Source organism: Convolutriloba macropyga, chromosome 6, assembly GCF_964194025.1.
Source record: "Convolutriloba macropyga chromosome 6, txConMacr16.3, whole genome shotgun sequence".
Classification (NCBI taxonomy): domain Eukaryota; kingdom Metazoa; phylum Xenacoelomorpha; order Acoela; family Convolutidae; genus Convolutriloba; species Convolutriloba macropyga.
The window spans coordinates 10,144,905-10,172,866 of NC_134473.1; the positions used below are offsets into that span (position 1 = coordinate 10,144,905).

General features: G+C 35.8%; 1 protein-coding gene across 1 annotated transcript in view; it reads right to left on the reverse strand.

Moving 5' to 3' along the window:
• LOC142341222 (uncharacterized) overlaps nt 1-27,962 on the reverse strand; it is a 297,980-nt gene that overhangs the window by 36,557 nt on the left and 233,461 nt on the right. The window contains exons 60-63 of the mRNA XM_075392141.1: nt 26,676-26,994; nt 23,362-23,525; nt 10,294-10,384; nt 9,539-9,698 (exon numbers count right to left, since the gene is read on the reverse strand). Coding sequence (XP_075248256.1) covers nt 9,539-9,698; nt 10,294-10,384; nt 23,362-23,525; nt 26,676-26,994 — 734 coding nt within the window. The remainder of the gene's footprint in view (nt 1-9,538; nt 9,699-10,293; nt 10,385-23,361; nt 23,526-26,675; nt 26,995-27,962) is intronic.

Sequence of the window (27,962 nt, forward strand, 5' to 3'; positions counted from 1 at the left end):
ATTTCTCAACCTTAACGTTTTTCACACTCTCTCAGAATACTACATGAGATATATTCGCTTACTATTTTGCCCTTACTTTTGATTTTTTTCATCAGTTTGACTTAAACACTTCTTCTAACGTGCGGAATTTGACCCTGCAACTTGTGAAAAAAAAAGTCATCGACTGAAAAGCAGATCACCACCACTGCTCCCTGAGTCGTAAACAGGGAGAGAGTTTAAATAACAGCCGTCGAGATATAATTGGCAGCTATTAAAAAAGCACCTACACGACTGCATGAATTTATGAAGAAAAGCAAGTTGTGTGAGTAGTGCGGTGTAATGGAATGAGAAATGAACGTAAGGCGATGAAAACAAAAACCCAAAGAGCATCGCTTTTTAAATACGGAAAATTTACAGTGTTCCAGTAATGATAAAAGAGAGAAGAAAGTTAAAGACTAACTTCAATTTCATCATCTGTTAGGGTAAAATTTAACAAAAAACTTAGGATATTTGCTCAAAAAATGGCTACAAAATTTCGGTTCAGATTTAGAGTCCCAATATTAACCTTAACTCAGGTGAAAGGTAAGAGTAAAATTAGGTAAAAGTTCAGGTTGAAATTATATAATCTTAACCCTAATTGAATTGAAGAAAATTTCCCTTAATGTTTTTATAGAATGCTTGATAACGTCTAAAACACAACTATATAAACCCTAAACGGTAATTGTTGTATGAATTGCTCTCAAAAATGAGGCGAATAGAATGTTTGGCTGTTAATATTAGGTAGTCAGTTCTACTGAGGAAGAGGTTGTTTGGAGAGGGATAGTAGACCTTATCAACCAATTTTCAAATTAAACCTCAAAACAACTCAGTTCGTCCCCTTTCTCATGATTAAAAACCAAATCCCTCAAGCGGAGAAAAAAAATTTAGAGTAAAGTATGAAAAACAAACGCGTCTCCAACAATTATTCGAGACCTTACTTTTTTCAGTCTCTCTTAGAACATCGCATGAACAACAACCACTCCCTCCTTTGCTCTATTTTTGATTTTAATTCACAGTTTGACCTGAACACTTGTTTTCACGTGCAGAATTTTCTTTGCAAACTGTGAAAAGAGAAGTCGCCAATTTCAAAAAAGATCACCATAACTGCTTCTTGCGTAGTAAACAGGGAGAGAGCTGAAATAATAGCCGTTGAGATGCTGACGGCATCTTTTAAAAATCGACTGCACGGCTGCATGAATGCGTGAAAAAAGCAAGGTGTTTGAACAGTGTGGTAAAAAGGAATGAAAAACGAGCGTCAGGCGATGGAAATAAATAACCCAAGAGCATCGCAATTTAGTTACGGAAAACTTACAGTGCTTCACCTATGATAATGTAGTGAAAAGAGTATAAGAATATTTTCAATTTCCTCATCTGTTAGGGTAAAACTGTCACAAAAATTTAAAAAATTTGCTCAAAATGGCTACAAAAAAATATTTGTTCAGATTTTTCCAAATTTAACCTTAACTCATGTGAAAGGTAAAAAGAAAAGTAGGTAAAAAAAACTAAAAGTAATATAATCTTCACCTTAACTGATAAAAAGGAAATATCCCCAATGCATTTATTGAGTGCTTCAAAACGTTTCAGCCAAAAATTTGTAAAACCTAATAGACAATTTTTGCACGAATTGCTCTCGATGAGTAAACGGAGTGATGGTTTGGGTTGTTAATACTACGTAGTCAGCCTTACTGAGGAAGAGGTTGAAAAAATACCCTACAAAATGCGGAAAGCTGCTGGCCCACAAATAGTTTGAGTAAACTCTTTTTCCTGCTTAATAGGTGACCCAGCTTTATGCTTGTCAGAAGCATTGACTGCCAGAGATCCAAAAACCAGCAATTAAGGAAACAAACAAAAAACGTAAAAAAAATTAAAAAATGCACCCTTTATTATGTATTATAAACTGTACTATATAAACTTGATCTCTCACCTCTAAATAACAGCAAAAAATAAACAGCTCATAATCAGTTAGGGATCAAAATAATGAAAAAGGCACAAAATCTCAAAATCTGAAGGAAAAAATAGGAAACAACGGAATTTAGGATTTAAGAAATGCCCTACAAAATGCAGAAACTGAGGAAAATTTCAGAAAAATTACTGACAAAAGTGAAACAAAAATTGAAAAAAAAAACTTTCTATTCGTTTTAAGCAACACAACTAAAAATCAAAATCAATTAAATCACTAGATAGATCAGCAGAGCAAAAAAAAACTAACTTCAACCAGCGAAAGACGCAACTGCTTTAAAAAAAGCAAAAAAAGTTGCAAAAAGTTCTAAAATGCGTTCAAAAGAGCAGAACGGCAAATATAGCAGAAAAAATCATCTAAAAGTCTCTGTATTAGCCTCACATAGTCAAAAAAGTAATAATGAACTTTTCAAACAATTTTTTGCTTGGAAGATGTTCGAGAGAAACACTTTTGGGAAAAAAGTTTACAAATAAAATTTGAAAAGTGTTCTGAAAAAGCCACACGTTGACAGAAAGTTTTTCACTTAGTAATGAATTTTCCACCTTAATGTCTTTCACTATCTCTCTCTCTCAGAATGCTACATGAGATATAACCACTTACTTTTTTGCCCCTACTTTTGATTCTTTTCAGCACTTTGACCTAAACACTTGTTCTAACGTGCGGAATTTTACCTTGCAACTTGTGAAAAGAGAAGTCACCGACTGAAAAGCAGATCTCCACCACTGCTTCCCGAGTCGTAAACAGGGAGAGAGTTTAAATAACAGCCGTCGAGATACAATTGGCAGCTATTAAAAAAGCACCTACACGACTGCATGAATTTATGAAGAAAAGCAAGTTGTGTGAGTAGTGCGGTGTAATGGAATGAGAAATGAACGTAAGGCGATGAAAACAAAAACCCAGAGAGCATCGCTTTTTAAATACGGAAAATTTACAGTGTTCCAGTAATGATAAAAGAGAGAAGAAAGTTAAAGACTAACTTCAATTTCATCATCTGTTAGGGTAAAATTTAACAAAAAACTTAGGATATTTGCTCAAAAAATGGCTACAAAATTTCGGTTCAGATTTAGAGTCCCAATATTAATCTTAACTCAGGTGAAAGGTCAGAGTAAAATTAGGTAAAAGTTAGGGTTGAAATTATATAATCTTCACCCTAATTAAAATGAAGAAATTGTCCCTTAATTTTTTTTATTGAATGCTTGATAACGTCTAAAACACAAATATATAAACCCTAAACGGTGATTGTTGTATGAATTGCTCTCGAAAGTTAGGCCAATAGATGGTTTCGCTGTTAATATCAGGTAGTTAGTTCTGCTGAGGAACAGGTTGTTTGGAGAAGGATAGTGGACCCTATCAACCAAAATTCAAATTAAACTGAAACATCTCACTTCGTCCCTTTTCTCATGATAAAAAACCAAATCCCTCAAGCGCAGAGAAAAATTTTAGAGTAAAGTATCAATAACAAACCGGTTTCCAACAATAATTCCAGAGCTTACATTTTTCGGTCTCTCTTAGAACATCGCATGAACAACAACCACTCTCTCCTTCGCTCTATTTTTGATTTTTATTCACAGTTTGAACTGAAGTGTTGTTTTCACGCGCAGAATTTTCTTTGCAAACTCTGTAAAGAGGAGTCGTCGATTTCAAAAAAAGATCACCATAATTGCTTCTTGCGCAGTAAACAGGGAGAGAGCTGAAATAATAGTCGTTGAGATGCTGACGGCATCCTTTAAAAAAATAGACTGCACGGCTGCATGAATGCGTGAAAAAAAGCAAGGAGTTTGAGTAGTGCGGTAAAAGGGGAATAAAAAATTAGCGTCACGCGATGGAAATAAAAAAACCCAAGAGCATCGCAATTTGTTTACGGAAAATTTACAGTGCTTCACCTATGATAAAGTAGTGAAAAGAGTTTAAGAGTATTTTCAATTTCTTCATCTGTTAGGGTAAAACTGTCGCAAAAATTTAAAAACTCTGATCAAAATGGCTACAAAAAATTTTTTATTCAGATTGGGTGTCCAAATATAACCTTAACTCGTGTAAAAGGTAAAAAGAAATGTAGATAAAATTGAAACATCCCTTAATGCATTTATTGAGTGCTTCAAAATGTTTCGGCTAAAAATTTGTAAAACCTAATAGACAACTATGGCACGGATTGATCTCGAAGGGTAAACGAAGTGATGGTTTGGGTTGTTAATACTAGGTAGTCAGCCTTACTGAGGAAGACGTTGTTTGGAGAAGGGTATGAGACCCAAATCAACCAATTTGCAAATTAAACGTCAAAAGAACTCAGTTCGTTTATTTTCTGAAGATAAAAAATCAAATCCTTCAAGCGCGAAGAAAAATTTTAAAATAAAGTATTAAAGCAACATACGCGGTTACAATAATTGCTTCAGAAGTTAATTTTAACTCTCTCTCTCTCTCTCTCTCTCTCTCTCTCTCTCTCTCTCTTTGAATATTGCAGGAACTAAAACCACTTCCTCCTTCGCTCTACTTTTCAATTTAATCCACAGTTTTATCTGAACACTTGTTTTCACGTGCAGAATTTGACTCTGACTCCTGTGGAGAGAGAAGTCATCAATTGAAAAAGCAGATCACCATAACTGCTCATTGAGGCGTAAAGAGGGAGAGAATTTATATAATACCCGTTGAGATGCTGACAGCAGCTATTACATTCAAATGCACGGCTGAATTATTGTATGGGCAAAAGCAAGGCGTTTGAGTAGAGCAGTGTAATAGAATAATAAAACGAGCGCCAGACGATGAAAACAAGAAAACCAAGAGAATAGCAACTTAGCTACGAAAAAATTATAGTGCTCTAGCTAAGGTAGGGTAGAAAAAAATTATAAGCATATCTTCAAAAAAGCTTAATAATATTTCTCCAAAAACGGTTACAAAAAAATTGTTATTGTTTTTTGTTCAATCTTAACTCAAGTAAAATATGAAAAAGTAGGTTAAAGTAAAGGTAAAAGTAAAATAATCTTCACCTTAACTGAGATGAAGGAGATATCCCTTAATTATTTTATCAAATGCTTCAAAACGTTCTTGCCACAATTGTGTAAACTCTAATCGGTGACAATTGTAGAACTGCTCTCAAACGGTGGGCGAAAGTACTGTTTGGGTTGTTAATATTAGGTAGACAGCCCTACTGATGAAGAGGACATTTGGAGAGGGATAGGGGACCCAATTCAACCAATTTTTCAGAAAAACCTCAAACCAACTCAGTTCGGCCCCTTCTAAAGCTAAAAAGCCAAATCGCTCAAGCGCTGAAAAATTTTAAAATGGAGTATCAAAAAACATATGCAATTACAACAATTGATTCAGAACATACTTCTTCAATCTCTCTTAGAATAGCGCATGAACTAACCATTCCCTCTTTCGCGCTACTTTTGATTTTATTTCACAGTTTGACCTCAACGCCCATTTCAACGTGCAGATTTTGACTTTGCAACCTGTGAAAAAAAGTCATCGATTGAAACAGCAGATCATCATAACTGCTCCTTGAGTCGTTAACAGGGAGAGAGCTTAAATAATAGCCGTTGAGATGCTGACAGCAACTATTATAATCGACTGGAAGTCTGAATGAATATATGAACAAAAGCAAGGCGTTTTAAACATGCAGTGTAATGGAACGAAAAACGAGCGGCATGCAATGAAAAAAAGAAAACCGAGAGCAACCTAATTTAGCTACGGAAAATTTACAGTGCTCCACCTATGATAAAGTAGAAAAGAACGATTCAGAATATCTTCGAATTCCTCATCTTTTAGGAAAAAGCTGTCCCAAAATTGTAACAAATTTGCTCAAAAATTGGTTACAGAAAAATTTGTTTAGATATAGTGTCAAATTTTCATCTTAGCTCATGTAAAATGTAAAAATAATAGTAGTTTTAAGTAAAGGTAAAAAAATTATAATCTTCATCTTCACTGAAATGACGGATTTAAGTATAAACCCTAATCGGCAACTATTGTACGAAATGCTCTCGAATGAGAGAAGAAGGGATGGCTTGGCTGTTAATATTGGCTACGTAGTCAGTTTGGCTGTTATGTAGTCAGTTCTACTGAAGAAGAGGTTTTTTGGAGAAGGATTGGGACCAAAGTCAGCCAATTTTCAAATCAAACATCAAATTAACTCAGTTCATCCCGTTTCTCAAGATAAAAAGTCAAATCCCTCAAGCGAGGAAAAAAATTTAAGAATAAAGCTTCAATAAACACACGTGACTACAACAATTGCTTCAGACTTAATTTTTCAATCTCTCTTAGAACAACACATGAAGTAAAACCACTCCCTCCTTCGCTCTATTTTTGATTCTAGTTAACAGTTTGACTTAAACAATTGTTTTTAAGTGAGGATTTTGACTTTGCATCCAGTGAAAAGAAAAATCACCGATTACAAAAAGCATATAGCCAGAACTGCTCCTTGAATCTTTAACAGGGGGAGAGTTTAAATAACAGATGTTGAGATGCTGACGGCAGCTATTAAATATCAACTAAACGGCTGCATGAATTCATGAACAAAAACAAAGCGTTTAAGTAATGCGCTAAAAAGAAACGAAAAACGAGCGTCAGGCGATGAATACAAAAAACCAAGAGCATCGCAATTTAGCAACGGAAAATTTACAGTGCTCTAGCTAGATAAATTAGAGAAGAAAGTTCAAGAATATCTTCAATTTCCTCATCTGTTAGGGTAAAACTGTCACAAAAATTTAAGATAATTGTTCAAAAAACGGTTACATAAAATTTTGTTTGGAATTAGTGTCCAAATTTGACCTTGACTCATATAAACGTCAAAAATAGGTAAAAGTAAAAGTAGAAGTAATATGACCTTCACGTTATCTGAGTTCAAGGAAATATCCCATAAATTATTTATTGAATGCTTTGAAAACTTTTAAGCCGCAAATGTATAAACCCTAATTGGCGACTGTTCTTTGAATTGCTCTCGAACGATAGGCGGAGAGTTGGTTTGGGTTGTTAATGTTAGGGAGCCTGCTTTAAAGAGGAAGAGGATGGCTGGAGAAGAAGGTGGGATCCAAACCAATTATTTATCGAACTTAACGTCAAAACAACTCAAACTTCCCATTCCTCAAGATAAAATGTCGAATCACCCGAGCGCTTCTGAAGAAACTTTAGAAAAAAGTATCACAAATCACCCAAGACTACAGCAAATTCTTCAGACCTTACTTTCTTCACTCTCTCATAGAATACCGCTTGAACTAAAACCACCTCCCTCCTTCGCTCTACTTTTGATTATAATTCACAGTTTGACCTAAACACTTGTTTTCACGTGCGGATTTTGGCTTTGCATTCAGTGAAAAGAGAAAACACCGATTAAAAAAGCAGATCACCATAACTGCTCTTTAAGTCGTAAACAGGGAGAGAGCTTAAATAACAGATATTGAGATGCTGACGGCAGTTATTAAAAATCAACTGCACGGCTGCATGAATTCATGAACAAAAACAAAGTGTTTGAGTAACGCGCTAAAAAGAAATGAAAAACAAGCGTCAGGCGATGAAAACAAAAAAAACACAAGAGCAGCGCAATTTAGCAACGGAAAATTTACAGTGCTCCAGCTATGATAAATTAGAGAACAAAGTACAAGAATATCTTCAATTTCCTCATCTGTTAGGGTAAAACTGTCACAAAAATTTAAGATGATTGTTCAAAAAACGGTTACATAAAATTTTGTTTGGAATTAGTGTCCAAGTTTGACCTTGACTCATATAAACGTCAAAATTAGGTTAAAGTAAAGGTAGAAGTAATATGACCTTCACGTTATCTGAGTTGAAGGAAATATCCCATAAATTATTTATTGAATGCTTTGAAAACGTTTAAGCCGCATTGTATAAACCCTAATTGGCGACTGTTCTTTGAATTGCTCTCGAACGATAGGCGGAGAGTTGGTTTGGGTTGTTAATCTTAGGGAGCCTGCTTTAAAGAGGAAGAGGATGGCTGGAGAAGAAGGTGGGATCCAAGCCAATTATTTATCGAACTTAACGTCAAAACAACTCAAACTTCCCATTCCTCAAGATAAAATGTCGAATCACCCAAGCGCTTCTAAAGAAACTTTAGAAAAAAGTATCACAAATCACCCACGACTACAGCAAATTCTTCAGGTCTTACTTTCTTCACTCTCTCATAGAATACCGCATGAACTAAAACCACCTCCCTCCTTCGCTCTACTTTTGATTATAATTCACTGTTTGACCTAAACACTTGTTTTCACGTGCGGATTTTGACTTTGCATTCAGTGAAAAGAGAAATCACCGATTAAAAAAGCAGATCACCATAACTGCTCTTTGAGTCGGAAACAGGGAGAGAGCTTAAATAACAGATATTGAGATGCTGACGGCAGTTATTAAATATCAACTGCACGGCTGCATGAATTCATGAACAAAAACAAAGTGTTTGAGTAATGCGCTAAAAAGAAATGAAAAAAGAGCGTCAGGCGATGAAAACAAAAAAAACACAAGAGCATCGCAATTTAGCAACGAAAAATTTACAGTGCTCTAGCTATGATAAATTAGAGAAGAATGTTCAAGAATATCTTCAATTTCCTCATCTGTTAGGTTAAAACTGTCACAAAAATTTAACATAATTGTTCAAAAAACGGTTACATAAAATTTTGTTTGGAATTAGTGTCCAAGTTTGACCTTGACTCATATAAACGGCTAAAAAAGGTAAAAGTAAAGGTAGATGTAATATGACCTTCACGTTTTCTGAGTTGAAGGAAATATCCCATAAATTATTCATTGAATGCTTTGAAAACGTTTAAGCCGCAAATGTATAAACCCTAATCGGCGACTGTTCTTTGAATTGCTCTCGAACGATAGGCGAAGAGTTGTTTTGGGTTGTTAATCTTAGGGAGTCTGCCTGAAAGAGGAAGAGGATGGCTGGAAAGGAAAGGGGGATCCAGGCCAGTTATTTATCGAACTTAACGTCAAAACAACTCATGTTTCCCATTTCTCAAGATAAAATGTCGAATCATCCAAGCGCTTCTATAGAAACTTTAGAAAAATATCACAAATCACCCACGACTACAACAAATTCTTCAGACCTTACTTTCTTCACTCTCTCATAGAGTACCGCATGAACTAAAACCACCTCCCTCCTTCGCTCTACTTTTGATTATAATTCACAGTTTGACCTAAACACTTGTTTTCACGTGCGGACTTTGACTTTGCATTCAGTGAAAAGAGAAATCACCGATTAAAAAAGCAGATCACCATAACTGCTCCTTGAGTCGTAAACAGGGAGAGAGCTTAAATAACAGATGTTGAGATGCTGACGGCAGCTATTAAATATCAACTGCACGGCTGCATGAATTCATGAACAAAAACAAAGTGTTTGAGTAATGCGCTAAAAAGAAATGAAAAACGAGCGTCAGGCGATGAAAACAAAAAAAAAATCAAGAGTATCGCAATTTAGCCACGGAAAATGTACAGTGCGACATCTATGATAAAGTAGAGAAAAAAATGTAGGGAAAATGTATGTTCAGCCTGACTCCCGTAGTCAGCGACCCAAATCGGGTTGGCCAGGTTCTAGGTTTCAATGTGTGATTATTGACTGACCTGCTTGTAGTACAACAAACATGACAAAGAAGGAGGCCAGATCCATTCTGCAGGTGACTATGACGTCACGGAACATGGAGATACGCTTGTTGAAGTTGAGGATCTTCAGGAAACGAATTGTGGACACGAAGCAGATGCCACCCAGGATTATGAGAAATACCTAAAATAAGATCCATAGTTTATAAATTTACACATATTTACAACCTAAGCAATTGCAGACACCACTAACTACATCATCAAATATTCTGCAACCGCTCTCTTTTAATGGACACGCCTTATTCTGTCACTCATAGATAAAACGTTTGCTAATGGCTCTGGGAAAATTTAATAATGAAATCTGAGCATAAAATTTTTAAGGTTCAATATGAAAGTTCGAAAGTAAAATCTTTCACTTTCCAAGCTGAACTTTTAATACGCGCAAAATATTTTTAGAATGCGTTGTCTTTATTCACTTTATTGACTTCAACATAAGCTTAGGAACAAAAAGTGACATATGAAACTCCAAAAATTTTGAACTGAAATCAAGAAATGACACGAATTTTAGCATTTTAATTACAATAACTGATAATGAGTCGTTTTCAAACTTTCATGAACAAAAAATTATTCGTTAAGCGTAAAAATTTCGCTGCGCTGTTAGTACATTTTACAGCGCTATAACGTTTTCGAGGTTTATCTTCTAATAGAAAGCGAACAACGCAACAGCTGTTTTGGGTATTTAAGATATGAGCAATGATTTTGAACATCGTGTTACTCACAAATGATACTCCCACGAGGTAGTAGAGGTTAACAAACTGTCTGCCACCCTCGAGAGACACTTTGCTCATTGCCTCCTCTGTTTTTGTATACCTAAACAGACAAAAAACAAACACACTTAGATTTCATTACCCATGTCTGAAAAATTGAATAATCATCTCTGAATAGATCTTCTACCGAATTCAAAAAACAGTTCAATTCAAGTGCCCCGTTCCTAAACGAACCATATAAGAAATATAAAAGACTAACTTGTGGATTCAAAGAAGCAATCTTTTGGAGGTTAAATCTGCAAAAAATTATTTTTGCACGTTATGTAGGAGTTAAAGTTATTTAATCACGGTTGACATTTAGAGCATCAAGGTTGAGGTCACAAAATGAAGCAAATTCTGATCAAACCCTCTTCCAGCACAACCAGGCCGAGGTTTCACCCTTAATCCACCACTAATTAGCGGGGTTTAGGGTGTAATGCGTTTTCCACTCCTATTTACACTAACGGTGTAAAAAACTTTTTTACACTCTACATTCTTTTCCCCGTTATTTTTTGGTAAAACCCTCCACCCGGGCGCAAACCTGCAAAATGAATAGTGCGGAAAAACAATACGAGCTTTCAAATTAAATAGTCTGTACATACAATAGTTAGGACAGTAGTGTGGAGGATAAAAGGTTTGTTTTTAGAAAACAGAGATAAAAACATTTTGTCATACAGATTTCCGTTACTGTATTTGGAATGAGTTAGCGGTGCCAAATTACAGGATTTACCGTTCAGAATTATTTGCTATTCCTCGGAGCGAATTGGCTATTAATTTAGTGTGGAAATATGTTCTTCTGAGTGCTAAGTATGTGTGCAATTGACGGCACGAGTTGAACTCTAATTTACAGATTTGTATTTCGCTTAGCGAAATAAGGCTTATAATTGTTTTGATACAATTGAGCGTTTAGCGGAGCGGATTTCAGATTAAAAGAGAGGCAACTAAACTTGAATTAAGAATTGAGAGGAATCAGCAAATTAAAATCAACTGAATTTGATCAATAATTTGATCACATCAAATTATCTCCAAACGCGGCAACACAAATCACAAGACTACATGAACAGAGAGGATTTTCAGACAAAACTGTAAACAAATTGAATAAACGTGAAATATGAAGATTTGATCTTCAATCAGGAAACTGTCAAGGAATTTAGAATTAAATGACAAACAAAATGAACTAAATTAAAATAACTTAAACAGATTTGGTATTCCCAAATCGATAGCCCTTTTTAATGCAATGTCATATTATACCACATATTTGAGTGTTATTTTTTAATTCCTGATACTGAATGACACTTTGATAGAGACTATAACACTATGACAACAAAATAGAACAATCTTTGTGGCTAAAACTTATCTTTCTAAAGTGCAGTTAGCAGAACTGAATTTTAACGTTTAATCGGCAAAGGTAATTCAGGCAACTGGTTTGTAATTTCAGGTTGAAAGAGCTAAAGACCATCAAAATGTTAGCACGCCCTTGCGAATTGTTGTTCAATATGGAAAAAAATCTTTGAAGCTACACATAATATTTCGTTTTAATATTACTTTAAAAACTCGCGTAATCAAGTGAAATGACTTTGACATGCATTTAAAACATTCAAAATGAACTAAATTAAAATAACTTAAAATTAAACAGATTTGTTATGCCCAAAACGATAGCCCATTTTAATACAATGTCATACTATACCACATTTCTCCCTCGGCAAAACAAACGACGAAGTAGTTTATCAGAAAATTAATAACATATTTACGTGTTACTATCAATAATACTACAATGTTTTTGAAAGTTTTAATCTGAATCACTTTCATATAGACTCTCTGCTTCTCCGACAGTCATGGACGTTTCTGACCCCTCCTAATTTGGTGAAATATAATACTGGGTCGGATACGTTTGTACAGGAGAACATTGCCGCACTGTATAGTCCGTTTCTACATTTTGGCTCTGAGCTGCGGCTTTCTTGATTGAAGATACAATCGACTTACTTTGAATTTGAGTCTGTTTAATTGGCTGCCTTCTTTTGCTTCGCGAAGGTGCTGTAGACGATGAATTTGTTGTGGGGCATGTTTGGACAGACGCTAACGACTCGTCTGATTCCGTAATTGACGGAGAAGATCTTTTCCTTTTTGATAATGGCTGTAGCGCTGCAGTTGCTTTGGTGGCGGCTTTCCTTTTTGGCCTCGATGGTGGCTTCGCAATCACAATTGATGTCAATGGGAGCTCCATTGACGGCGCGAAATCACATAAGTTTTCTGAGGGTAGCTGTGGCGGTGCTGGTACTACTGTTCTTTTGGGTTTTGTGGGCATTCTCACTCTTAGCGCTAGCGCTCTCGTGACATTAGAATGAATGGATGACACAGCACTGGCATCATCAGCAATTTTTCTATGTTTCGTTTTCTTGTTCCCTTCTAGCTTCTTCCTCGCCTCTCTCGCATGTTGGTTTATCAAGTCTTCCGTTATTTTCCCGAAGGGTATTTTTGGCCTCCTGCTTTGCGTGAATTTGGAGCTCTGTTTGCAGCTCTGCCTTAGTCCCAAATCAGAGTTGCGGATTGTGAGTTCTCTTTTTCCCCGGTTCTTTAATGACGGATGTATATGCATCTGTCTTGACTACTGAGGAACCAGGTGCCAAGACCTCGTAAAGCCCATCAAGGCTTCTCTTCGACCTTTTGGTCTTCGGTTTTTTCTTGGCAAGTTTAACTGATAGAAGTCTATGTCCGTGGCACTGTCAGAGCAACATCAAGATGAGTAATTAATCTAGACTCTTTCTCTGGATCTGCGTTCTTTCTTCGGGCTGCACCTTTGCTCAACTTGTCCCTGTTGTGTCGCTTCTGGCCTCTACATCCCAAATTTTGTCCGAAATTAGTTTCTCCCAATGGACTGTCACCAAATCTAAATATTTATTCAAGATGCGTTTATACGTGAGACTATTAGGACCAGGTTTCGTTGAAATATTACTTAATGGAGTATTTGCTTTTCTAACAAAATGTGCCTCAAATGGTGATATCTTTAGAGTCTTTTGACGACATATACGTAGCTGGTAAATAATAGAATTTATCGATGCTTTCAAGTTAAATTGATTTTGCGCCGCCACTTTAATGCAAGCTAAACAATTCTTGATTGTTCGAATTAGCCTTTTAACAAATCCAATTGCTCTGTGACCGTGTACTGGAGCTTCAATGAGTTGTAAATTATTTTGACTACAAAATGCTTTAATTTGGTTACCAGTTTGGCATCGCCCTTGGTCTAGTCTAAATGAACGAGGTATTTCTTGTAGCTAAACATACTTTTGAAGGAGTTTTAAAATATTATCTGCATTAGCGCTATCAAATACCACCGCTGTCGGAAGTTTAGAAAATCGATCTATACATTCAATGAAGTAAACTTCTTGATGTCTATCATTAAAAATGGGTCCGCCAAAGTCAATTTGAATTTCTTCATTTGGTATTTTGCATAACTTTAATGGTAATCATTTGCTAGCAGGACCAATAGACTTTAAATTTTTACAGATTTTGACACAGAGGCTGCACTTTGCCGTTTTTGATATTATGTCCGTACGCATGTACGGCCACCATGCATGTGTCACCATATCTGTCATTTCCCAGCTGCCTAGGTGTGCTGCGTGAATTGCCTCCACGTAAGCATCCTTGTTATGAGTTTGGTATGGCTATTCTGTCATCGATGCAAACACATCTATTCTTGACGTGCAAATCCTTTCAGAAAGTATGAATGCATCGCGAAATCTGCTTGCATCTATCCTCATTTTCCGTCAGAATTCAGTCTCTTATTTCTTTGAGGATCGCGTCTTTGGAAGTTAGGCTGGCCATTAGGGTGCTTGAAAAGATTTTGGACTGCGCAAAATTGAAGGCGTCTGTGAAGAGATCATCAATAGAAGGCGACCTGACCGTTGTGGTATCGGTTTTGGGAGTAGAGGGTGTTGCTTGCACTGCGGGAGCCGTTGATGGACCTGCCTCGTCAGCAAATCTGACCTTAGAGGGTGTTGAGTGCTTTACTTGCATTAGGTTTTCGTCATCAGAGTTGGACATCATGAGTACACTTTGGAATTTATTTGCGATTCGTTGAAAATTATTCAAATTATTGGGTAACTATTTTGCAGAACGATTCAAGGCAAAAAGCGAGTGTGGAATGTTTGCTGTCTCGATTTGGATATTAGAATATCATTATCATTTTCCGTAATTGCAGAATAGTCTGGATTTCGCGGTGCAAAATCACTGCCTAATTTGTTAATGGAATTTGGAGTATTTGAGGCTTGTTTTACAAGCGAATTTCGCGCTGCAAAATCGATATAATTTTCAGCATTTAAAAAGAAGCGTTTCGCGCAGAACTTAATCACATCCAATTTAGCAACTATGAATTGCTTGTCATAAGCAGATATATTAAAAGCTTTTTGTTGCGGGTCGGGAGAGATATATTTAACAAGTCCCATTTTTGAACCAGGAAGATGATCGATTGTGAAATCAAAAGGTAATAGTCTATCTACCCAACGTGTTAGCCGACTATTGTAGGCTTTATTAGCTCTATTTTCTCTCATAATTGAAAGCAAAGCCCTATGATCAGTTATTACGGTGAATGGCTTGTCATATAAATAATATTTGAAATGTTCAATAGACCAAACAACACCCAATAACTCGAGTTCATTGATACTATATCGAACTTTTATAGAATTCAAAAGTCGCGATGCAAAAGCCACGGTGTGCTAACCGTTTGGAGTTCGTTTTTCTAATGCACAGCCCAAACCTTTACGTGACGCGTCACATTTTATACGTGTTTCTAGGTCCGGATTAAAATGCATATCTTCGGTTGTTTCAGCAATCTTCCCTTTTATCAATTTGAATTGTTCTTTATGTTCGTCCGTCCAAATAAATTTTGTATTTTTCTTAAGTAGGGGTCTAAGCGGATAACATAATTGCGACAAGTTAGGAATGAATTTGCCTAGATGATGAACTGATCCCATTAAAGATCGGAGTTTTTTGAGATTTGTATATCAGTATATCGTACAAAAAACAGAATGTATTATTTAGGCCGGCGAGTGTACAATCAATTGTTTTTTGAAATCCGGCTAGCATCTCCTTTAGACCGTAAAACCCCGTTTTGAAAAGATAAGTGCCGGTCATATTTCCGCTTACGAGATTAAAGTTACAATGGCGGACCGTATCACTATGTAAATTCAATTGACTATTAGCGTACTGCAAATCGAGTGTCGTAAAATAAGCTGTCTCTTGCGGCGCGGTTGACAGTGTTTGTGAAATCGTTTGAATTAGCGAATCAATATTTGGCATCTGCTATTTGTTTTTGTGGATACTTTTTTTCAGGACTTTGGAATCTAATGCTATTTTGATTGAATGATCCTTTTTGACCGTAATGACTATCGGAGATATGAAAAATTGATCAGAGGAGTTTGTTAATTTTTCGATATGTCATTCATTTATCAATTTTCAAGTTCGATTTTTACTTTTGGTTGAAGATGATTTGGCACTTTTCTCCTTTTTTGATGCGTGACTCGATAATTTCTTTGAAATTTTGAATTGACTGTATGGTGTTTTGATTTCCCTATTCGTGAGATTAGTTCAGGAAATTCTTTTGCCAGTGATTTTTTTTATTGCACAGGGTGTTTCTATGTTGTTGATTTCTATACTTGGGCAAGGCTTTTGTGAGATTGTTATACCAAATTGGTCAAAAAGATCTCGTCCAAGAATTGGTCTAAATCCATCTGCTACTACCGTGATGTTTGCTTTTTGAGTTTTCCAATCATTACAACGAACTGGCGTTTTTAGAGTTCCTAGAGTTTCAGCTATGTCGTTCGAAAAAGACTTTAATTCGAGTTGTTTTTTCTCGGACCATTATGATTGTGCACAATAAAACATTATTTCCCTGGCGAGTGACATTTTGATAATCGTAAAACCATTACCAGAATTAAGGAGCAAATGACAGTCTGTATTTCCAATTGTTATCGTCATATTTTGTAGTGCAATAACGGGTGTGCTAACATTTTCTACCGTTGCATTATAATTATCGTCCGAAGAATCGTAATCAGAATTGAATTGTTCATCATAGTTTTTATAATTAACATTTTGATATTCAGAATGTGTAATTTGTTCTGTAGTTTCAACAGTTTCTACATTATTAATGCGATTACCTTGACGGGAATTTCGTGCAGTATTTAATTTTTTCCGACATACCTTGGCGAAATGGTTGTGCAAACCACAATGATTGCATTTCTTACCCAAAGCAGGGCAAACATGGCGATGTGTTGTAGTCCAAACCTGACCACATCGTCTACACTGACCAATTGCTGCTCGATTGACTGCTACTCTGCCTGACGGATTTCCGCGTGCACCCGCGCCGCGAAATCTATTGCAAGATTGTATAACATTTACTGTACTACCAGCTACGCTGTTGTTGTTGTTTGATGAAAATCTTTGTTGATTTTGATGGCCCATTTCCATATTTACAGCCATACTGAGTGCTCTTTCCGGATCAACTGTGTCGCGAAGGAGTTCGCGTTGAATGTCGACGTCCAACATCTTCATCACGAAGATGTTGGACGTCGACATTCAACGCGAACTCCTTCGCGACACAGTTGATCCGGAAAGAGCACTCAGTATGGCTGTAAATATGGAAATGGGCCATCAAAATCAACAAAGATTTTCATCAAACAACAACAACAGCGCAGCTGGTAGTACAGTAAATGTTATACAATCTTGTCTGATTATTACCTCTTCTCGATTTTCGAAATCGCAATTTTCCGCCAATTCTTTGAAAATACTGTAGAATTGTTCCACTGTTTCGCCTTTGTTCTGCTTTCTTGAGAAAAACACAAAGCGATCAAAGGTGATATTTCTTGGAGGAATGAAAGCTATCTCCATCATCTCCCAGAGCTTGAGAGTAGTGAGATCGTAGATGTTATCATGCGGAAATATTTGTGTTAGGAGACGTCTTCCCTCTGTTCCAATGCTCAGACACAAAAGTGAAACACATTTTTGATGACAAAGATGCCATGGTCCTTCTCCGCATAAGACACCTGCCTCCGTTATCTTTTGGCATTTCAGGTCCCATTGAAGTTTCAATTGACTATTTCTTATTTGTCGATCTCTTTCTGTTTCTTCGGTCGTATCTTTAATTTCCATCTCGTACTTCGGTTCAGCTGGTAGTCGTACCGTTGTTGGTTTCGGTTGAAGAAGTGTATCTAGTGTGATGGTCTCACGTGCAAGAATAGCAAGTTTTACTTGAATGCGCCATTTTTCTCATCTTATAGGAGGATCTGAAGTTGGTCGTTCCCAAAAATGCTCTATCGACAGCGGTGTTTATCGAGATTCGCGTGCTGACTGCGCCATGTCGTACAGATTTCCGTTACTGTATTTGGGATGAGTTAGCGGTGCCAAATTACAGGATTTACCGTTCAGAATTATTTGCTATTCCTCGGAGCGAATTCGCTATTAATTTAGTGTGGAAATGTGTTCTTCTGAGTGCTAAGTATGTGCGAAATTGGCGGCACGAGTTTAACTCTAATTTACAGATATGTATTCCGCTTAGCAAAATACAATTGTTTTGATACAATTGAGCGTTTAGCGGAGCGCATTTCAGATGAAAAGAGAGGCAACTAAATTTGAATTAGGAATTGAGAGGAATGAGCAATTTAAAATTAACTGAATTTGATCAACAATTTGATCACATCAAATTATCTCCAAACGCGGCAACACAAAACACAAGACTACATGAGCAGACTGGATTTTCAGACAAAATTGTAAACAAATTGAATAAACGTGAAATATGAAGATTTGATCTTCGAACAGGAAACTGACAATGAACTTAGAACTAAATGATAAACAAAATGAACTAAATTAAAATAACTTAAAAATAAACAGATTTGGTATACCCAAATCGATAGCCCTTTTTAATGCAATGTCATACTATACCACACATTTGAGTGTGATTTTTTAATTCCTGATACTGAATGACACTTTGATAGAGACTATAACACTATGACAACAAAATAGAACAATCTTTGTGGCTAAAACTTATCTTTCTAAAGTGCAGTTAGCAGAAATGAATTTGAACGTTTAATCGGCAAAGGTAATTCAGGCAACTGATTTGTAATTTCAGGTTGAAAGAGCTAAAGACCAGCAAAATGTTAGCACGGCCTTGCGAATTGTTGTGCAATATGGTAAAAAATCTTTAAAGGTAAACATAATATTTTGTTTTAATTTTACTTTAACTACTCGCGTAATCAAGTGAAATGACTTTGACATGCATTTAAAACTGTTTCTGGGTCTGAGTTAACTATATTATGTCATTGGTTGCTGCTCTATTGTGTCATCACAAGGCAGGAGATTTTTACATTCGGGTGGGCACTCCTGATTTTGCATGACTCCTGTAAAATTCTTGCAAGAGCTTATCTTCCGGGATCTTTCTTCTGAAAAAAGTCTCAAGAATAAAAAAACATGCAATAATATTGTACGGTTTTGAAACTGGCCTGTGCAATGTGTTCTATGAGAAAAATGTTCAACAAGCATTAAAAGCGTTTAAAACTGCCTTTTTGAGTTTTCAAACACTCACTTCTTTCAACAGGAATAAAATCTTGTAAGAATCTTGCAAGAGGCTTTGAATCCTCTCATCACTAGGGTTTGGTCTAACACGGTTTGTTCACGGTTTGTTTGGTCTAGCACAAAAATCTGATTAGAAGTGGTCCCGAGCAATCGAACGTTAAAATTTCATAAAAAGCGCAGACAACATTCAAAAAATTTCTTTCAAAGACCTTCTTTATAAACTAAGATGGTTTACACAGGCTTCATTTGAAATAAAACCTTACATCATACCAAAACTTATCAGTGGACTGCCAGAAAATAAGAGCAATTGATAGCCATGACCCGCATTGAGATTGACGCAAAAACAGAACATAGCCCGCAGATTGCAGGAAAAAAGACGCGGTTGACGCTTTCGATGCACCTCGGGATTGAAACGGAATAAAAGAGAGGAGGCAAATAAACTGATTTCTTTCTTTTCTGTTTTTTTTGAAGGCCAAAAAATGCAGTTTTATTTGGCGTGTAGTTTAAGTTAGATTCCAAAACTATACTTAATTCAGCTTCTAAACTGAAAGCTAATAAGCTTGATACCGATATCAGCTATCAAACACTGTAATGAACTTTGATAACCTATTTCTCAAGGACTTAGTGACCGGATTTTATCAGTTTGACCCGTCTCTTTCGATTTTGCTCTTTTGACTTTGAAAGCATTCCTTATATTGCGTAATTCAATCCATGAGAGAATTCAAAATCGAGTAAGTTGAAGCCGTGAGTCAAACGCGCAAATCATAACTGATGTAAAACGAAAAACGTGATCAAAAGGACAAGCTAATTAAAAATTCATAGCAGGACATGTCCTGACGTACAATTCAAAGAACCTCCATTGACAAAACAAAAGAATAGACCTAGAACGGACTTGGAGTGATTTCGGAAAACCATTTCTAAAAAAAGCAGATAATTAACAAAAAGAAACAGAAAATCAATATAAAATTGCCGCATATGAACAAAAACCACTAGCGAGAAATGGAAACCAGGATCAAACAAAAAACTAGGCCTAAATTGAACTGTGAATGGGTTGGGAAAATCATTTAGAAAAAAAATCCGATCCAAAATATCGAAAAAACAGTAGAAATCAAAGTGAAATTGCCGCATGTGAACAAAAAATCACTAGCGAGAAAGCAAATTTTTGTTCAAACAACGTTTTCTCTCTCTACTTTAAAATTAGAGAGAGAAAATTTCACGCCGCAAAACCACTCGCTTTTTCGCTCCGTTTCCTGTTTCGGCGTGACCAGAATCACCCCTCCAATTTGACTTCAAAAATCATGAAAATGTGTGAACAGATCTTAAGAAAAAGAGAGCGTTCCATTACAATTCAAATACTTTGAATTTTAAAAAAAAGGAGAGCGCCTTATTATAGCCGTTTGAGAGACTGACGGCGGGTACTAAATATTTTTTTAATAAAATGATATATATATATATATATATATATATATATACAAATATAAAAAATAAAAAAACAATATAAGTAGGAAAATGTACTATTTTATATAAATCATTTAGCAATGGTGCAGCTAAAAACGCGATACGTTGCGAAATCAACATATTCAGCGCATGATCAAGGAGACGTGCGCTGAGAATTTCTTCTCTTTCGTTTTTATTGAGCAACTGAGGGAAAGTTATGGAAGACTTCCGGTACTTTTTCAAGTTTCACTTATTCACCTGCAAAATTGATGAATAAGAGCCAAAAATATAGAGATATGATGCATAACAAATATATTTGCTGGATTTGAGCAGATTAACCCCTCACAACATGACATTTCGATTCTTTAGAGCAAGAGGAAGAGGACATGTTTGAAAAAAAACCAGGGTGAAAAAGGGCATCAAATCATTATGTGATTAACTGTTGCGGTTTTCAGTTGGTTGCCATAAGAAAATATAAATGATAAATAGCATAAAGTCTTTTCAAAATTAAATTTTCTATGCTGCTTGGAGTAATGCAAGCACACGAGTAGAAAGGTTTAACAACAATGAAGATACAAAGTAATCACTTCAGTTTAAACTTTTTGGCGAGAAAGACTCATCAGATCATAACACTTTACGTCAACTGAAGCCGAAATTGCTTCTATACAAATCGGGATCCTTCACATCGGGATCGAAACATAAAAAAAAGAAGAGATAAAATGACCATTTTTTTCTATTTTTTCCAGTGTCAAAAAGTGTTCTAATTCGACGTGCAGTTTCGGTTTGATTCTAAAACTGTGCTTATTTCAGCTTCTAAAACTGAAAGCTAATAAGCTTAATACCAATGTCAGCTAGCAAACACACAAATGATCTTTGATAACCTAATTCTCAATGAGTTAATCATGGTCTTTATCGGTTTATCCTGTCTCTTTGGATTTTGCTCTTTTGACCTTGACTGTATTCACTATCTTGCGTAAATCATTGAAAAAATGGAATTAAAAACCATTCAGTTGAAACAGTGAGTGAGGCAAGTCAGAAGTCAAATGTGAAAGTCGTGACTTATGTAAAATGAAAAACGTGATCAAAAGGTAAAGCAAATTAAAAAAAAAAACATAGCAGGACAAGTCCTGACGTACAATTCAAGGAATTTATATTGACTAAACAAAAAACTAGACGTAGAACGAAACCATTTCCAAAAAAAACCTGATCAAAAAACAAAAGAAAAACCACGAAATCAATGTCAAAATGCCGCTAGGGAGAACGAAATAACAACTAGCGAGAAATGGAATATTGATTCTAACATAAAACTAGGCCTGAAAGGAACAATGAATGGACTAGGAAAATCCTTTAGAATAAAATCTGACCCGAAAAATTGGAAGAAACAGTAAAAATCAAGTCGAAATTGCCGCATGTGAACAAAAAAAACCACTACCGAGAAACCGAATTTTTGTTCAAACACCGTTTTCTCACTCTTCTTTAAAATTAGAACAAAAAAATTTCACGCGCTTTTTTGCTCCATTTCTTGTTTCCGCGTGACCAAAATCACTACTCCAATTTGACTGCAAAAATCATAAAAATGTGTAAACAGATCTTTAAAAAAAGACAGCGCCACAATACAATTCAAATTCTTTGATTTGTAAAAAAGGGGAGCGCCTAATTAATAGCCATTTGAGAGGCCATAAAATTACGACCATTTAACAAAAAATTCAAGGCTGCCTGATCAAGACAGCGCCACAATACAGCGCCACAATACAATTCAAATTCTTTGATTTGTAAAAAAGGGGAGCGCCTAAATAATAGCCATTTGAGAGGCCATAAAAATACGACCATTTAACAAAAAATTTCAAGCCTGCCTGATAAAGACAGCGCCACAATACAGCGCCACAATACAATTCAAATTCTTTGATTTGTAAAAAAGGGGAGCGCCTAAATAATAGCCATTTGAGAGGCCATAAAAATACGACCATTTAACAAAAAAATTCAAGGCTGCCTGATAAAGACAGCGCCACAATACAGCACCACAATACAATTCAAATTCTTTGTTTTGTAAAAAAGGGGAGCGCCTAAATAATAGCCATTTGAGAGGCCATCAAAATACGACCACTTAACAAAAAAATTCAAGGCTGCCTGATATACATTTTTGAAATTGTAACTTGATACACTTTTGTTGCTTCGAAGAGGAGTATTGGTATTTTGCAGGTTTTTCTTCTTGTAGCTGAAGCAAATTTGTTTATGACTTCATTCTTTTCAGATAAAGACTTCGATTATCAAAAGATGACCTCTGTTTTCCAACATTAGAGCTTGACAGTAGCTCAGTTTTTATTATATAGTAATTGGGAACTGTTGCTAATAATCAAGGTTAAAATGACATTTTGAAGGATATATAAGTCTTTGAGCATTTAATGTTACCCTTGAGCTCACGCCCTTGATCTGTTGTCCTGAACCCCCACTGACCTACCCTGCCCCTTATACATCAGCACCTCTACTAATCTCGGCTTCCATCCGCACAAATCCAACGCCTCTTCTGAAAATTGTGTTTGCAATTTTTAAAAACGCTCGATGGCTGTTGTAGGCAGTCAGTCAGTTTTTGTTTTTCAATTTTTTCCTCAATGTCCTTAATTCGCTTAGAGATTGTATTGCACAACTCTTCGAGTTGTCTCCTGTGTTCTAGCGTATATTACGGTCGAACAAAAGTTTGGACCAAGTGCCGGAATTAGTCTGAAGGACCTAATATCATTTCAGATCATATCAATTTGGTCTAGAAATTTGGACAAATCTCTTAAGTCTAGAACAAGAAAACAAACTAATATAGAGAACTTTACGTAGACAGGTGTGTTTCTGAAGTTAAATTCTGTAGATTTTTTCAAATCTTTTCTGTAATGACTTGTCTACTCTTGGGTCTAAAATTCACACTGATATCTGTTTGCGGAAGTGAGAATTTTAATGACCAAAATGAAGTGAAAATTATGGAACGACACTCGCTACAAATGATTTTCAAATAAAATAGTGATATATAAAAAACGCTATTGTGTATATTTGTACCTGTACATGAAGACCACAATAGCCATAACCCCAAAAACATCCACCAGTGCATCCAGAATGTTCCAAGACTTCTTGAAGAAATCCCACCTCTGTTTGTGGATCCTTCTGATGTCTCGGATGAAGAAGAAGAAAAGGAAAATCCCCAGGCCAATTTGCACAAGAATCTGAACAAAAATAATCTAACTGACTTTTAGTTCCAGCATTCAGTCAGGCCAAGATTTTGATTTTAGATACCCCTAAATTGTCGATTCAATTGTGGTGCTCAAAATTTACAGCCCATTCAGCTAAATTTTAACAAAAACCCATGTTTAAACCTATCGATTCAATATAATAGCTGATTTAAATGGGTGTAGGAAATAAACCCCTGAGGAAAACAACCAACTAAACGTCGGAAAAATTGCTCTCGAACGACTAGTGGGAGCTCTAATCAATTGCAGCCTGCTTCAACCGGGGGGGGGGGGGGCACTAAGAAGTGCAACAGTGGGCTTCAAATAACCACGTTCGAGGTTAATATATACCACTATTAAGATTTAAAGTGAAAAATGGCACCAGTTTCGGCGCCCTTTTCATTTGACTTTTAGCATTAAATTGCCGCCAATTGCTTGAAAAGTGTTACTGAGAGGGAATTTTAGATCACGCAAAACGCAAACATTCAAGGGCGTAAAAGTCACATTAAAAGGCAAAACGGTTCGGCAAAAATTTTGCATAAAAAAGACACACACGTTTACAATAATTGCTTCTCTACGAGAGCAATTAAAAAGACCTATCTAATTTTATATATGAAATAAATCCCCAATGAGATAAACCCCCACGGAAAAAACCCCGGTTTTAAAAAAGAATTTTGGTCGTGAGTCGTGATACTTTGTTTAGCTGCAAAAGTTTAATTTGAAGTGACACAGGCCGCACAGTGACGGCGAAATGCGCTAAGTCAGCAGTTCTGAAACAGTCAAGTGGGAGTTTATTTCCGTGGGAGTATTTCCCTTTGGGTGTTTATTTCCTATCTAAAATTAGGTGAATTTTTTTCTGTTGCCCTTATTTTAATCCAAAACCTGATTTAAATGTAACTAGATTGCCGTACGATATCTGATGAGAAGACTACTCAAGGCTTTGACTAATTAATATAACATCCCTGAACAATATTGGATACGAATAGACAGACCTTCATCGACTAATTGTAGTTATTAAAAGACCGTAATTGATTGGAAGAATTTGACTTGACACAATTATTTGTTATTGATCTGAACTAGAACTACTTTTTTGGGAATTTGGGTCGACCATATAAGAAATCCTTTACTCTTACTAGATCTGAGAAAGCCCGTTGTCGACTAAGGCGCGTCAAAAGTCAATGTTGTCAACTTTGGCTATAACACATACAACAATCTTTTGCTTAGAACATTACTTGACAATAAGAGAGCTTTTTATCATTTTCGTAGTGTGAAAGAAATGTAAGTAGTGGAATTTTTAAAATCATTGGATTGAAAAATTGAAAGTTGTTTAGAATAGTTCCATATAATTGAAGGCACAATAAAACATACCCGGCAGATTGCCGGAAAATAGCCGCCGTTGATTCCAATAAGCATGATTGGGATTGAAATAACAGAAGATATTGAAAAAAAGATTTTTGTACAAAAACATTTTTTTAAGTCCGATTTATTTTGATGGCATTTCGTAGTTGAACATACTTCTGTTTCGTAGAGAGAGGCTACAGGGGCTACTATCAATAACAATAAGCATTAGAGAGAGGTAACTAATACTTACAGGAATGACGTTCAAATAGCGGGCATCTAAAATTGGGCTTTATGGGTTTATCCCGTTTCTATTTCTGACTTCAATTTTTTATACCGACTCTGTTCATTTTGAATTGCTTTGCTGAGCAACTGATGTTCAAAATCACTTTTAGCAGAATGACAGAAGAGAGAAACTAGCCTAGAGAAGTCAAAAAGATGTCACGCAAAATGTTGAAAAGGCGGCAAAATGAGGTAAAGCGAAACATTTTTTATTCGACGAAGTAAAAAAAAAATAGGAGCGCTATAATAGCCGGCTGAGAAGATGAGGGCGGCTATTAAAAATAATAAATTCGGTTTTCAAATCTAAGGACATGTTATTGTTATTAATACAAACACATCACTTAAATTTGAGAGGACATCAGAAGACTTATATAGCAATTAACAGTAAACTGTTACAAGCACTTAAGAAAAAATTCTAGTCGCAACGAAGCATAAAACAAATTTAACAACCAACAAAAAACGAGCGAGACAGTATGGCGAGAAACTATAGGTAACCTATTAGAAAAGTGAAAGCAAGTCAGCACGATCAAATCAATCCTTCTGTTTTCAAACAAAACAGGTGTTTTAGTTCACTAAGTATAACTTCTTTGCAAAAAATTAATACAAAATTTTTATTTTTATGAAAAACGGTTGCCAGAAAAGAATTTGACTCAACTCATTAGCAAAGTTTGCCTGGAATTTGACGAGAGTCCTCGTTTGATTAATTAAGTTTATAATTTACCCGCTTCCTGGATTCGTTAACTTTTTTACACGTCCTCAAATGACGATACCGTCAGTCTGAATAGATTTTAAAAAAGAAGCTTTGTCTGTCATATAAGATACGAAATAATTGTACTAGTTTTTTGGTGACCAAAAAAAATCAATTTTAAGTGCGACAGTGATCATATAAAATGAGTTTAAAATGTTTTGTAAAGAATTTTTACTAATTGGCAGCAGAGAATGTGCTTGAAAGGAACATAACAGTATAAGGGCATTAAAAAGTGATTGACAGTATTAATGAGTATCACTTATTGCCAGAAAGTGGCGACCATGGAAGTGCAGAGCCTGCAATGAAAAAAATCGCTGTCTATTGATTGATTGATAGAATTATAATGCAATTTTTATGATATATGTACGAACAAGCTCTAATACTAGAATTGTTTTAAATTAGATATTCTGGATCGGGCTCAAAAGTTGAAAACTTGAAACAAATTGTTTAGAACTCTAAATTGTGGAGCTACCTTCAGGTGCACCCAGAAAACGAAAAAAAATGAATGGTCACAAACATCGTTGATAGAGACGAACAGTTAAAGAAAAAATGATATCAATAATAGACTTCCCACATATTCGCAGATTTTTTTAAATTTTTTTTAAAATTTAGAGGGTAGTTTTCGAGAACTGGTGAATGTTACCTATAAATGATGACTTTTTGACTCATTTTTGACTACATGAACTTTGACTCATTGCAGTGCACATGTAGTCCACTAGTGCACACTTTTTTCGTATCTTTTCGAAAATTCTTATATCTGGTCTATTCCATAACAATACCTGATACGGCGCAGTTGCGCCATGGTACATGATCAGTCGAAGAGGTTCACAGTAGTAATACGCAAACACTCCAGAACTTGCTCGGAACTCAGCGACCATTGTCACGACAGCGAAAAGGTTGTACGTCGGATTATAAACCGCAAATTCGTGAAATATTGCTCGTGTGTATTGGTCAATGAATTTCTCATTTTTCAGATCCCGAATCTTTTTCATAGTGTCATCCTTGTTGCCCTCCAGTCGTACCAGGAACCCTCCCCCGGGATAGAATGCAGATTCTCCCCAGAAAGTGGCCCCGTCTATCTCTTCTGCCTCGACGTACCTGTTAGAAAAAAAACAGGATTTCTTTTCAGCCCAAACGTTTGCTTTAAAAAAGAATAAAATAACATAACTTAGTAACAAAATTGAAAAAAAAAATGCGATGAAGAACATTAGTTTAATCCCTCATTTCTCAGACGGGACTGACATCTGATCATAGCCAATTGAGCGCACACCTGTAACTCATGCGCTGAAAGTTACAAGGTCAGTACAATTTGAAAAGCAGGGATAGTCTGATCACGGGTAGAGTCACTCAGAAAAATTATGCTATATGTTATGCAAAACGACATTCAATATTTCCGTTTCCCGGTTTCAGTATTCGGTAATTTTACGAGGACCGTTATAATTGTGGAATTAAATGATAAGAGACATCAACTTCGCAGAAAAAATACCCCTCTTTTGAAAAAAACGTTTACCATATTATTGAAGAGAGGTTTTTCGTGTAATTCTGCAACATCATATCGAAATTATTCTCAAAGCTTTACGAGAGTTTCTTTTATTTCATGAATTGCATTCAAAATTGGAAAATTTTATTGACTGATTCTAAATTTTCACCTTTCACCAACTGCATGGTTTCACATTGTTGTTTCCTTGGCTCCTAACGATAGTAAATGTTATTTTTATAACAAGTCAGGAAGCTGTTTATTTTCCGTTTCATTTAATTTCTGCATAAGAAAAAAAAGTATTTTTTCATGTTATCTATGGCGTTTCTAAGTTATAGTTCTATAGAGAACAGAGTACCCAAAAAAGGTATGACCATTTGCGCGCCGGATACAGTGCTTATAAGATTTTTTTCTCATCAGACTTTAGTATGTACATTTTTACATAAACGGCGTTTCATTTGAAGTTTTAGGAGCTTAAATTCCACTATAGTTAAAGCTAATTTTCCATATTGTCTGTGTCATATGGACTGGATATTGGTATTAATATCATTACCGTATTTAGACTAATTTCCCCACTTTATGGGCAGTA